This window comes from Dendrobates tinctorius, unplaced genomic scaffold (assembly GCF_039654945.1).
Source record: "Dendrobates tinctorius isolate UK_male_01 unplaced genomic scaffold, ASM3965494v1 ptg000015l, whole genome shotgun sequence".
Classification (NCBI taxonomy): domain Eukaryota; kingdom Metazoa; phylum Chordata; class Amphibia; order Anura; family Dendrobatidae; genus Dendrobates; species Dendrobates tinctorius.
Genome location: NW_027361683.1, coordinates 48,219,047 through 48,233,023, shown reverse-complemented (window position 1 = coordinate 48,233,023; position 13,977 = coordinate 48,219,047). Strand labels below are relative to the sequence as shown.

Sequence of the window (13,977 nt, the reverse complement as noted above, 5' to 3'; positions counted from 1 at the left end):
TAATAAACTCTTGTCAAGGCTGTACATAACCTGCAATGGAGTGTACACTACCAATGGCATACTGCTAATCACTGCAGAGCACGCAGTTGCTATGGAGCCCGTGAGTCTGTGGGGTCCGGTGCCAGGGCCCCCTGCCCGACATTCAGCTGTATCTACATCCTGGATGCAGATACAGTTAAAGACAATGATTGATGGAAGCATCTCCCAGTGTGTCTAACAGCTCAGAGCAGCGAGCTCGATGACGTCATTACATCACACCCACTGTGCTAAGCAGTGCAGACCACACTCTGCAGGGACCGCAGCAGTGGGGCAACAGGGAGAGGCAAGTATTTAATAAGTACTCTGTGGGGGCTATTATACTATTTGGAGCTCTATATGGAGGCCATCATGCCTACTTGGGGGGAAATCAGACTATATGGAGTGTATGCGAGGACTATCATACTATTTGGTGTGCTGTACTGGGCCATCATACTATTTGAGGGGGGCTTCATACTATTTGGAGGCCATCATGCTAGTTGGGGGGCAATCATACTATTTGCAGTGTAAGTGGGGGCCATCATACTATTTGGAGTGCTATATGGGGGCCATCATACTATTTTCTAGGCTGTGAAGGAGACAGTTATACTGTTTATAGGGTAGTGTGGTGGCCAATTATATTGTTTAAAGGTCTGTGCGGAGTTCATTATACTGTGTGCAGGTTTATGTTGGGTCCATTATACTGTGGGGTTGTGTTGGGGCCACTATCCTCTGGAGGGCTCTATGGGGCCATTATACTATGTGGAGGGCTATATGAGGGTCGTTATACTATATGGAGGATTGTGTGGGGGTCAATATACACTCTGGAGGGCTATGTAAGGAACCATTATACTTTTGGAAGGCTAGGGTGGGCCATTATAATATGTGCAGATCATAGAGAGTTGGGTAGGGGCCACTATACTGTATGGAGAGTCAAAGTATTGTATGGAGGGCCACTGTATTGTATGGAGGGCCATCATACTGTAGGGAGGACTGTGTGGGGGCCATTATATTGTGTAGATGGCTGTGTCAGGGCCATCATGCAGTGTGTGAGGGACTATAGGGGCCATCATACTGTGTTGGAGTCACTGTGGGGGTATCATACTTTGGGGCAGGGTTACTGTAGTATCATCATACTGTGCGTGTGGGAGAGTACTTTCGAGGAATTAATTCTGGGGATATCTTGCTGTGTTTGGGGGCACATTTGTTGTCATCATACTTTATGGGAGCCATGAAAGGGGTATCTTAGTGTGTGGTAACATGAAGGGTTTTCATTGGATCAAAATAACTTTGTAGCAACTGCAACATTGTGGAATATGGTCTTCTGTAATCCCACCGAATATTATTACTTTTTTGTGGGGAGGGGGGCAATTAGGACTTCTACTATGAGGCCTCGTGATTTCTATGCACACCCCTGTAAACAACTATCTTAAAGATGATCTGACAGTAGATTCATGCTATCAGAACCATGGGCAGCATGAAGTAGACACTGGCTGCATTATTGCAACCATGTTGCTCTAAAAAGCAGCATTTTAGAGGAAAACATACACAGATGCAATAACGCAGTGTCTGATTTATGCTATTGTGAAATTCCCTTTACAACGTGTATTCTGCTGGTGGGTAGCCGGAAAGGTACTGGGAATTTAAAGCTGACAGCATTGCATAGTAAATCTAACACCTTCTCAAGACCTGAGCAAGAAATAATAGAAGCTGTTGACCCTTTGCACTTATATGTACAAAATGGACAATCCTTCTCAGCACACTATAAATGATACCGTACAAAGATCAAGTGAGACCACCTTTACCTGCTGATGTGAAAACAGTGATGTGGAATATTTGAGGTCAAAGCTAGATCATGCCAAGGCACAATTGCAAATACACAAAGAGGAGAATAGTGCTTGCATAATTTCAGCGGAAACGTATAGATAATTGACTGCACTTATAATGCCCTCATGTATACCTTGAAATGCTCTGACCAGACATAACAAGAACGCTAGGGCTACATGGCAACTTTGGCTATGACACAGGTGTTGCTGTTACATGGCAGTGCAATACAAGTGAATGGGGTCACATTGCAACATCAAGGCTATAGTGACAGCAACAAGCAAATCACAAAAAATCCAGTTTGATTTTTGCAAATCACTTGTCACAGTACTTTCATCCAACTCATTTGTACTATGTTTTAAAATACAGTAGAAGTGGCACATAGCAATCTTTGGCCATGCGACCTGTGGTGTGGCCACAGTGGCCATGTAGATCTAGCCTTAAACCACTGCCAGGTAGTGAATGACATTCATTATATCGTGATAATGGCGCCTGTCAAGGTTTTGGATACAATAGGTAACAACTGTAATTCATCTTGAAGTAAGGACAATTGGTGAAGAGGTAATAAGGTCACAGGTGCTCATGGCTCACTGTTGCATGTGTGGATAGAAGGCTGGACCATTTGGTCAGATCTGAAAAAAGGACCACTGTAACATAAATTGTTGAAAATGTTAATGTTAGCCTTTACAGAAAGGCTTCAGAACACACAGAGCATCACAGCTTTCTGCATATGGTGCTATGTAGAAGCGGACTACTCAGATGGCTCATGCAGTCCTCCATCACATCTACAATGGGATTTTTGAGTATACGAACTGGGCTATATAGCAATGGAAAAGGTGGCCTGGACAAATGAATCATGTGTTCTTAATCATCATTTGGGTCACTTATAGTTGACCAAAAAAGATTTGCAGGACTCTGATTCAGCAGCTACATCAGTAGTCTGTGGACACAGGATCAGAGGCCTTCCAACTTCTTCTTCGCTGCTGGCATCCCTGTTGCCTCTTTGGATTAGTAAGCCTGACACATTGTCACACCTGCATCAATGCGTCCACAATGATGACACGACACCTACTAATTGAAAGAAGCTGCGGGATGTAAACGGAGGTTTTCATGGCTGTGGCGTAACGAAGTGGCAGATCTACAAGGGTTCTACCAGACTGTTGCTTGGTATGGGTGTGCTTGCATTGCTCACATGGGAAAGTGATGGCACTAGGAAGTGCTGTGGAATTCAGGCAATGAATTGAAAGCAGTGTGATGCCTTGGGCTTTTAATAGGAAATCCTGGAATTCATGTGGTTGTTACTTTAACATATACTACCTACTTAAACATTGTTTTAGACCAAGTACACTCATTTATGACAATGGTATTTCCTTGCAGTAGTAGTCCGTTTGAGCAGCATAATGTTCATTGCCACAAAGCAAATTGTTTAGTATGGGTTTCAAAAAAATGAGTTCAAGGTTTTAATCGAGTGTCTGTGGAGTGTTAACCAGTCATCAACAATTTTGGTGGCATGAGGAGGACCTGCACAATATGAGGCATGTGTTTTTAATACAATGGCTTTCGTTTTCCTTTTTTGTTTTTATTGAAAGTTTTTCAGATTTTCTAAAAAAAAAATGTATATAGTAAGTATGTATATAGTATATATATAGTATATAGTATATATATAGTAAGTAAAGGGCATGTCACACTAAGAGATATCGCTAGCAATATCGCTATAACTAGTGACGTTATAGCGATATTGCTAGCGATATCGCTGTGTGTGATACTTACCTACGACCGGCTCCCCCGCTGGTTATCGCTGATCACGCGAGAACGTTCAGGACTGTTTCTCGTCGTCAGCTTCCTGCGGCGCTTCCTGCTGTGAGGACGAGCGACGCGTGGAGCCGGGCGGGAGGACGCAGGATCGCCTGGTGTGACAGGTAAGTAGCGACCCCCGTCCCCAGCGATGTCGCTAGTGAGATCTGCCTGTGTGGCAGCTCACTAGCGACCACTTAGCGATGTACCAGCGATCCTGACCGCGTCATATCGCTGGTCGGGATCGCTGGTACATCGCTAAGTGTGACAGTACCTTTAGTCAAGTGACCATGATTATTCAAAACAGCGGTATTGGCAGGATAACAGAAAATTGTGATAAACATGAGAGTATCTGTGATCAATGTATGTACGGGCTATACTTCCAATTAAATGGTGTCTTTTATAAACAGATGAGATCTAAGCAACAGAGCCACAGAACAGAATACTGCCTTCTGATCTTAAAACAACGGTAGGTTTACTGGACATTTATTACAGCACCTACTATTCTACTTTATAATTAGGGTACCTTTATTATGCAGGCTTTTGGGGATGAGCAGTATTTCTATACATCCATCTGTCATTTTAAGGAATGATTGTCACTAATTCGCTCTGCCTAGGATCTGCCTCTGATAAGCTGGTTAAAGAATATTAAGCAACACTAAATCCTTACAAGACTGATCTACTTAGGAGTGACAAACTCCTGTGCACTCTGTCACCCTACTGAGGGGAAAAAAGACAATCTCCACAAATGAATGAGTCACCTCCTTCAACACACAATGCACAGTACAAGTGGTTAGGATGGACTCTACAATGCGAATATACAAGTCATTTTCAAAACATCGCAGCCACTTCAAAGTACTGGAGTCGTATCTTGCTGACATGGGGAGACGTATACCCAGGCAATGCTCTCTTGGAAAAGGGTATAAAAATTACCTCTCCCCCAGCATACCAGAACACTGAAGGACAAGAGCTCAGAAATGTTGCAAGGCTTATTGAAAAGTCAGATATTGACTTAAAGGGTAGCTACTTCCAATAGGTGGAACTAAAAACCCAGCTTTATTACTACTGGAAAAGAGATAATTTGTTTCCCCTTTACTGTAATGAATGTGGAAAAACTGGTATTTATTTCTAAATATATTTGATTCCAAGGTAGAGCAAGAGCAACATCACTCGCCTTTTTGTGGTTACAAAAGTTGGATCCTAATCTAAATGTATACAACTCTTTATTCCAAGTATATAGCACTTTACATTTTAAGGAGCAATAAATGTGAGCTTTTAGTCCAATCTCTGTGGACTTTTGTCAAACAGAGATTTCCGCAAGTAGAAGAAGGTATCGGTATAGTTTAGTAAAATGGAATAGCTCTTCAGAAAAATTACCTGAGCTGTGTCAGGTGTTCGTCGTCTATTTAATTATACGTAGCAAAAAAAACAAGTATAAAGAAATTATATGGATCTACGATTATCATATAACATATTGGCTATAATGTAGGAAACAAAAAACTTGTGGTGAGTCAGCTTCCGTAGTAAACACAGCAAAATTTATAATCAAGAAACCTAAAAACAATAAAAAATGTAAGATATGAATAAGGCAACTGTGGACTTGTGATATAAATACCAAATCCAGGAATAGTCCAGCATATAAATCCAAAAACCTGCCTTACACAAGGGGGCTGCTGTAGATAATGCTAATAAAACACAAGGGACACAGCTTAGATCTGTGAAAAGTCTATAGCACAAGTGTAACATACAAAAATATACAGTTCATGATAGTGCCAACTGTCTATCGCTTAGTGGGTCATCACCAAATTGCAATATAGTGAGTAACATAGTAACTTAGTATTTAAGGTTGAAGGGAGACTTTAAGTCCATCTAGTTCAACCCATAGCCTAACATGTTGATCCAGAGGAAGGCAAAAAAAACCCATGTGGCAAACAGTAAGCGTCACATTGGGGGAAAAATTCCTTTCCGACTCCACATACGGCAATCAGACTAGCTCCCTGGATCAACGCAATATTAAGGAAACTAGTGTATATACCCTGTAATATTATGCTTTTCAAGAAAGGCATCCAGTCCCTTCTTAAATTTTAGTAGGGAATCACTCATTACAACATCATATTGCAGAGAGTTCCATAGTCTCACTGCTCTTACAGTAAAGAATCCGCGTCTGTGAGTATGCTTAAACCTTCTTTCCTCCAGACGTAGAGGATTCCCCCTTGTCCCCGTCACAGGTCTAAGAGTAAAAAGATCATTAGAAAGGTCTTTGTACTATCCCCGCATATATTTATACATTGTAATAAGATCACCCCTAAGCCTTCGATTCTCCAAACTAAATAACCCCAAGTGTAATAACCTGTCTTGGTATTGCAGACCCCCCAGTTCCCTAATAATCTTGGTCGCTCTTCTCTGCACCCGCTTCAGTTCAGCTATGTCTTTCTTATACACCGGAGACCAGAACTGTGCACAGTATTCTAAGTGTGGTCGCCCTAGTGACTTATATAGAGGTAAAATTATGTTCTCCTCATGAGCATCTAGTATGTTTGTTTTTGTTCAAGATATGGTACAGTACTTACCCCTAGATGATACAAGTGCCTGAAAGTCAAGAAAATATGGTGTCTAACCCAACAAGACTAATAAAATTTGTTTTTGAGCTTACCCAATACAGAATGTCAATTGTACCTAAAATAGCAAAAATTGAGACACTTTTTTTGTTTCACATGTGAATTTGTGAGGTTACAATCATTGAGGTTTTACACTATCACGTGATATTTCAAATCACTTTAAAAAAAGAACAGTAAAAGGAATTATATTTCAACCTCTAATACGGTTTAAATAGCTCATACTTTATTGCGACTAACAAACCTTAAGCACAAAGTTTCTCAGCATCCATATTAAAGTCCATGCCCTTCCATCTATGCTCAATGATTTCTTTATCTTAAGCTTTTATCTACTGAAAACTATGAAATGCTAGATTGCTACTTTCCATATTCATATATGAATTACATTTAGAGGCCATATCCTGTGCTAATTGGATGAAAAATAAGTTATTTTGAAAAAAAGTCTATGGCTTCAGAAAAGCGCAACTAATCTGATAATTTCCTGCATTATGCAGTTTTGCAAGGAGCTGTAAAAGTTCATTTTACATATGGTTTTCCATGGGAAATGTATAAATCAAGGGTCACAATGAATATCTTTAACTGTATTGATAAAGAATATTACCACTCTAAAAATCTAACAGTACTGAAGGATCTCTAAAAATATCTAATTACTGCTCCTCAACTCAATTGGTGGTAAGTGTAGATAGCTGTAAACTGCAAGGGACATTCCTAGAAGTTTAGTACCAGTATTTGAAGTGGTCAGAAACATGGGCACACAATCATTATTGCACCCTGATACCATTGCAAAAATAGCATACTATTCTAAGAAAGGGACCTCATTAGCTGTAGACCAAATGCAACTTCTAACATCATGTATGGTAATTCTAACATGCCCACTGTCTTGGTGTCATCTTTGATTGAGAGCTTTCATTCACTCCCCAGATATGATCACTTGCGTGCTCATGTCACATACACCTCAAAAATATCTGTAGAATTAAACCTTGTCTTACCTTTACCTCAGCAAAAACACTTACTTTGGCTCTTATTCATTCTCTTCAGGACTATTGCAACTTTCTACTAATCGGTCTCCCTCTTACTAAACGCTACCATCTCCAATCTGTCCTAAATGCAGCTGCCAGGATCACATTCCTTGCCAACCGATACACAGATGCTTTTTCCCTGTGCCAGTCATTGCACTGCTTCCCCATCCAATACAGATGTCAATATAAACTTATCACTCTCACTCACAATGTGCTCCATGGTTCAGCACACATCTACATCTCCTCCCTCATCAAAGTGTACCACCCTACCCCTGCCCTCCGTTCTGCTAATGACTTTAAACTAAAATCCTCAATAATCTTGAGCTCCCATTCCCATCTTCACGACTTCTCGGGTGCTGCACCAAACTTTTGGAATGCACTATGCAGGACAATTTGATTAATTCCCAATACCTACAGTTTTAAGTATGGCCTAAAAATGCATTTATTTAGACTGGCCTATCACCCCACCTCACTTATTTAACTATCCCCATTCGGCCAATACAAAACATTCTTCAAAATCATGACCCCCGTAGCATTTGTTCACACATCCTCCACGCACTTAATAGCCCTCTGTATCTGTACTGTACACACACTGGCTGGCAGTTCATGCAGCGTTATGTGCATACCCTATTCAGTATATTATGGCTGTATTGTACTATATAAGACCATTTTACTGTTTACCTTTCATGCCTCCCCTATTTCCTCATAGTTTGTAAGCTGGTGAGCAGGGTCGCTTATTCTATAATGACTTTATTGTCTGTACAAGTTCCCCCCTAAAATTGTGAAGTGGTGCGGAATATGTTGGCGCTATTACAAAAAAAAATATTATTATATTATATTATAGTATTAATTCTGAATGAAAGGATCATTACCTATGTGTATGTTGGTTTATTTCTTCTCACTGCACTGGACAGAAAAGTGTTATACCTGCAAGTTACCATGTTTTCATATCACCCTACTGTGGGAAAGTAACTCAGCAGTCAAGTGTTTCCAGTTTATGCCATGGTGCATAACACTACACACCCTTTTGCTCCTTTTCTGCTAGATTCCCAATCAGGGAAAAACCTAAGATGGTGTGCATGTAGACTATGCCAATGTTGCAACAATGAAACTAAACTAGAGCCAACTAAGGCTTTATTCATGTGTGCGCTTGAAGCATATTTGACAGAAACCTGGGCTGGGGTCCATAAGATGCCACAGGTGTCCACTGCATGATGGATTTGTCACAGATAAAATTTCATTTTTCTGCTCCTATGATGAAATAGAATACCCAAATTCACAATGCAGATGCAAATTCTGCCTAAAGGGTACAAGCCAGAAAAATCTGTAACAATTGTATAGGGGTAAATATAGCAAAAGGAGTCCACTTAAAATGTATACTAAGGGAATGGGGAGTGGGGGAAAGGAAATGTTAAAGTCACAAGAATAAGATGACTAGTAATGTAAAGTATTATTGCTTTGCTTCAGTTGTTTCACACTGGACAGGAAGGATGACAACTTTATCCAGTTACTCTAACTACTTGGCGTGATGATTTCCAAAGTATGCTTTTACTTAATAGAAAAGATTAATGGTATTGTTATACAAACTTAAATTGTTCCTAAAGATCTGCTCCATGGAAAAAGTCTGTACACCCAAGCATATTGTATACATAGAAAAGAAAGTATTTCCCATATGATGTAGACATTGGACTCTTAATTGTGCGACTGGTACTGTAGCTATATTTCAAATAATTGTCTTGTTCTCGCTGAAGGTATACATCATCCTATAACTTCCAGAAATGAAATGATCGGATAATTGAGCAATCGCCTGTCCCTGGGGATATTAAATGATATTATGCTTCCTATACATGAGATTATGCTTTCTATATATGGTTCATTTCACTTACCTGGTTCTTGAAATATCCATACATCTTTGTCAATCCATGCATTAATATATTACACATAGACATATTCAGAATATTTATATAAAATGCATTTTTAACGCCCTATACAGTGGGTACCGAAAGTATTCAGACCCCTTTACATTTTTCACTGTTTCATTGCAGCCGTTTGGTAAATTCAAAAAAGATCATTTTTTTTCTCATTAATGTACACTCTGCACCCCATCTTGACTGAAAAAAACAGAAATATAGACATTTTTGCAAATTTATTTAAAAAAAAACTGAAATAACACATGGTGATAAGTATTCAGACCCTTAGCTCAGTAATGAGTAGAAGCACCCATTTGAGCTGGATTTGGGGATCCTTTGCCATTCTTCCTTGCAGATCCTCTCCAGTTCCATCAGGTTGGATGGTGAACGTTGGTGGACAGCCATTTTCAGGTCTCTCCAGAGATGCTCAATTGGGTTTAGGTCGGCTCTGGCTGGGCCAGTCACGAATGGTCACAGAGTTGTTCTGAAGCCACTCCTTTGTTGTTTTAGCTGTGTGCTTAGGGTCATTGTCTTGTTGGAAGGTGAACCTTCGGCCAAGTCTGAGGTCCAGAGCACTCTGGAAGAGGTTTTCATCCAGGATATCTCTGTCCTTGGCCGCATTCATGTTTCCTTCAATTGCAACCAGTCGTCCTGTGTCTGCAGCTGAAAAACACCCCCATAGCATGATGCTGCCACCACCATGTTTCACTGTTGGGATTGTATTGGGCAGGTGATGAGCAGTGCCTGGTTTTCTCCACACATACCGCTTAGAGTTATCACCAAAAAGTTCTATCTTCATCTCATCAGACCAGAGAATCTTATTTCTCATATTCTGGGAGTCCTTTATGTGTTTTTTAGCAAACTCTATGCGGCTTTCATATGTCTGGCACCGAGGAGAGGCTTATGTAGGGCCACTCTGCCATAAAGGCCTGACTGGTGGAGGGCTGCAGTTATAGTTGACTTTGTCAAACTTTCTCCCATCTCCCTACTGCATCTGTGGAGCTCAGTCACAGTGATCTTGGGGTTCTTCTTTACCTCTCTCACCAAGGATCTTCTCCCATGATTGCTCAGTTTGGCTAGATGGCCAGGTCTAGGAAGACTTCTGGTGGTCTCAAACATCTTCCATTTAAAGATTATGGCGGCCACTGTACTCTTAGGAACTTTGAGTACTGCAGAAATTTTTTTGCAACCATGGCCAGATCTGTGCCTTGCCACAATTCTGTCTGAGCTCTTTGACTAGTTTCTTTGACCTCATGATTCTCATTTGGCCTGACATGCACTGTGAACTGTGAGGTCTCATATAGACAGGTGTGTGTCCTTACAATTCAAGTCCTATCAGTTTAATTAAACACAGCTTGACTACAATGAAGGAGTAGAACCATCTCAATCTCAAGGAGGATCAAAAGGCAAATCCAGCATGGGACTTAAATATGAGTGTCTAAGCAAAGGGTCTGAATACTTATGACCATGTGATATTTCAGTCTTTCTTTTTTAATAAATTTGCAAAAATTTCTACATTTCTGTTTTTTTTCAGCCAAGATGGGGTGCAGAGTGTACATTAATGAGAAAAAAATGAACTTTTTTGAATTTACCAAATGGCTGCAATGAAACAAAGAGTGAAAAATGTAAAGGGGTCTGAATACTTCCTGTACCCACTGTATATAGTTCAGTTCCTTACAATACTCACCCATCAAACACCTTGCTTAAATGCTTGAGTTAAACTTCATAAGTCATAAAATTTTAGCTGCTGACAAATAAATATTTCTCCTTATATTCATAAGTCTAGCGGGAGCACAATAGTATAAATCAATCCTATACTCTCCCATGACACTCTTATCCATTATTTGTTGCCTTTTCTGTATTCTTCACTTTTCAGGACCTCACACCACCCTTTACAATTCCCTATTTCTAATACACTTACTTCATCCCTATTAATATTAGATCACATTATGAAATTAATAAATCCAGTGAAAATTCTCACCTTCCAACCTGCAGAGCTGTTGCTATCACCCTTATCTTTGAAGTAGGGTACAAATCGCACCATCCAGTCGTAGATTTGAGAAAGGGTCAGACGTCTCTCTGGTGAGCTCTCTATGGCCTTAGTGATGAGATCAGCATAAGACATGTTACCCCAGGCATTCCTGCGTGAACTTTTGGCTTTTCGCATCTGTCCTGGGTCAAGGCCAGGGGGAGGCAAAGGCAAATCCACGGCGCCTTCGGGAAGCGGTGGCCAGGTGCAAGAACGAGGACGACCCTGAGGCTCCACATCTGATTCAGCTTCCAATTTCTCCATCACTGGCTCTCAAAAGTTCCCCTTTGTCTTCAACAAAAATTGTACTTAAATCCGCATTTGAAAATCGTCATCCAAAAACAAGTCTTGAGGGCAAAAGGCCATAAAATTACTAAGGAAAAAATATGTAAGTTTAGGGAGAACTACGAGAAAAGGCTCACCTAGAGACAAGCCAATGAATAATTAAAAAATGTTATGTAAATCAATCTGAACGGGCAAAATCAAAACCAATGGTCATATAAAATAAGGGGCTAATCTAATGAATGTTCCAGACATTGGCAAACATTGTAATTATTAGGAAGGACAGGTTAATAATTTGCAGGAAAAAAAAGATAATTTTTACTATTATTGATCTAACAAGGAATAGTTGAACAGAAATTCAGTCCACTGTTTGCAACAAGGGTTCACATATCAGGAAGAACTTTAAAGTCGGAGTCTATATTGCCTGCCAAATGCTTACCCAATTGCAATAATTACTGAAAACTAATCTCAATAGAACAACAGACTGCAGAAGCAGGTAGCAAACAGCTAATAGTAATCCACTGATAAATGGCTGCACATAGATTAAGGTGAACTCGAAAAAACATATTTTAGATGTCAGCAGGTTACAACATTATTTCCCCATTGTGCATTAATGATGAGATTTCTGCTAGAGATATCATAAGCAGGCATTCCCTAGCTTGGATATTCAGGGTTAATACAGCACAGCAATTTTGACAAAAATGTAAATTCCAGATATTATCTATAATGAGATTTCTGTGCATTAAAAAGAAAGGGAGTTGTGTTTGAAATCTGTCCAAAGAGGTGTCTTTTGCAGCAACAGATGTTCTATAGATGAAGAAAAAAAAGAAAATCCTATTAAAATTCAAAGCAAACAGTTCTTCCAACCCCAAAATGTGATGGGTGGAGGCTAGGTAGAGGGGGAAGCGCAAAGTCTCCCCTTTTTAATTTCCAAGTCACCCTTTAATCAGAATATCACTGCTCTCCTCTGCTCCTCTTCACAATTCTTGATTCCAGGGTGGTTCCAGATGATACCTTTGTGATATTTGGTATGACTTGCCCCCTTCTCAAAATGCTTACTTGTGCCCCCCTACTACAATCCGGAGCCACACGTGGGGCCATGCTGCGGTTTGGGGGAAAGATGCTGAAAGACACATTGTCACTGGAGAGACTGCCAGGGGGAGATTAATGGGGTGCAGGCGTTCCCCCCATTTCTTGAGCTAGGAGTCCACAGAAGAGGCAGGGGGATCCCTCACTGATAGAGGACTAGTAGTAGCAGGCTGGGTGTGAGGAGGGGGCTTCACACCTGCTTGCCAGTGCTGGGCAGGAAGACGGTCCTCCCTCGCTCTCCGGGTCTTTCTCCTCCTGGGACAGAGCAGGATTACGCCATGTGTTGGGATCGGCTGGCTCTGCACTCTTCACCTTAAGCATTTAGAGAGAGGGAGCGAGACAGGGAGAAATAAATAAATAAGATGCAGCCTTTGCTCCTCCTCGCCTGTCTCCTCCTCCTCTGGCTGCTTTTACATGAGACTGGCTGGGATTTGTGCAAGGCTGATCCTCTATAGGTGCCCCGAGAAAGGCACAGACACATCGCCACAAACTTCCCATCAATGACAGGTTCCATGGGGCAGGTGCAGAGACAGCACGGAGAAATACTCCCTATAGAGATCACGTCTGCTGGGCTACACATATAGCTACTCCGTACACCGTACATCTGACCCACTGTACAGGGAACTGTCATGGGAAGAAGGAAAACCATGCACATCACCACTTTCAGATGTAGAATCTCTCTAGAAATCACATCTGATTGCCTGCTACATCATACACAGGCAATCGCCTAGCACCATGATCAATATATACATCTATTTATATTTATTGATCATGGTGACAGGCGATTGCCTGTGTATGATGTAGAATCAGATGCGATTTCTAGAGAGATTAGGCTAGTTTCACACTACCGTTTTGGGGCGCAGCGGACGCTCGCCGTGAAGCTCCGCCCCCTGTCGCGCCTCCTCCGGTCAGCTCCGCCTATGGGCGCATGACGCTGCATGCGACCTGTGTACCCTATCTTTAGAATTGGGTATGCAGGCCGTGCGCAGGTATGCTTTTGCCGGCGCATGCGTCCTTTTGACGGTTGCAACACAATGCATTTGGCACAGGTCGGCGCACAGTCAAGAGGACGCGTGCGCCGGCAAAATCATACCTGCGCACGGCCTGCGTACCCAATGCTAAAGATAGGGTACACAGGTCGCATGCAGCGTCATGCGCCCATAGGCGGAGCTGACCGGAGGAGGCGCGGCAGGGGGCGGAGCTTCACAACAAGCATCCGCTGCGCTCAAAACGCTAGAGTGAAACTAGCCTTATACATCTAAAAGTGGTCACGTGCATGGTTTATATATATATATATATATATATATATACTGCTCAAGAAATAAAGGGAACACTAAGATACCACATCGTAGATATCACTGAATGAAATATCACAGCTGCAGATCTTTCTTCATTACATA

The 13,977-nt window shown here is 41.3% G+C and overlaps 1 protein-coding gene across 1 annotated transcript in view; it reads right to left on the bottom strand.

Moving 5' to 3' along the window:
- The window catches only part of FOXO6 (forkhead box O6), a 235,677-nt gene extending 222,769 nt beyond the window's left edge, over positions 1–12,908 (bottom strand). Inside the window, exon 1 of the mRNA XM_073564165.1 lies at positions 11,159–12,908. Coding sequence (XP_073420266.1) covers positions 11,159–11,470 — 312 coding nt within the window. The 5' untranslated portion in view covers positions 11,471–12,908. The remainder of the gene's footprint in view (positions 1–11,158) is intronic.
- Positions 12,909–13,977: the final 1,069 nt, after the last annotated feature.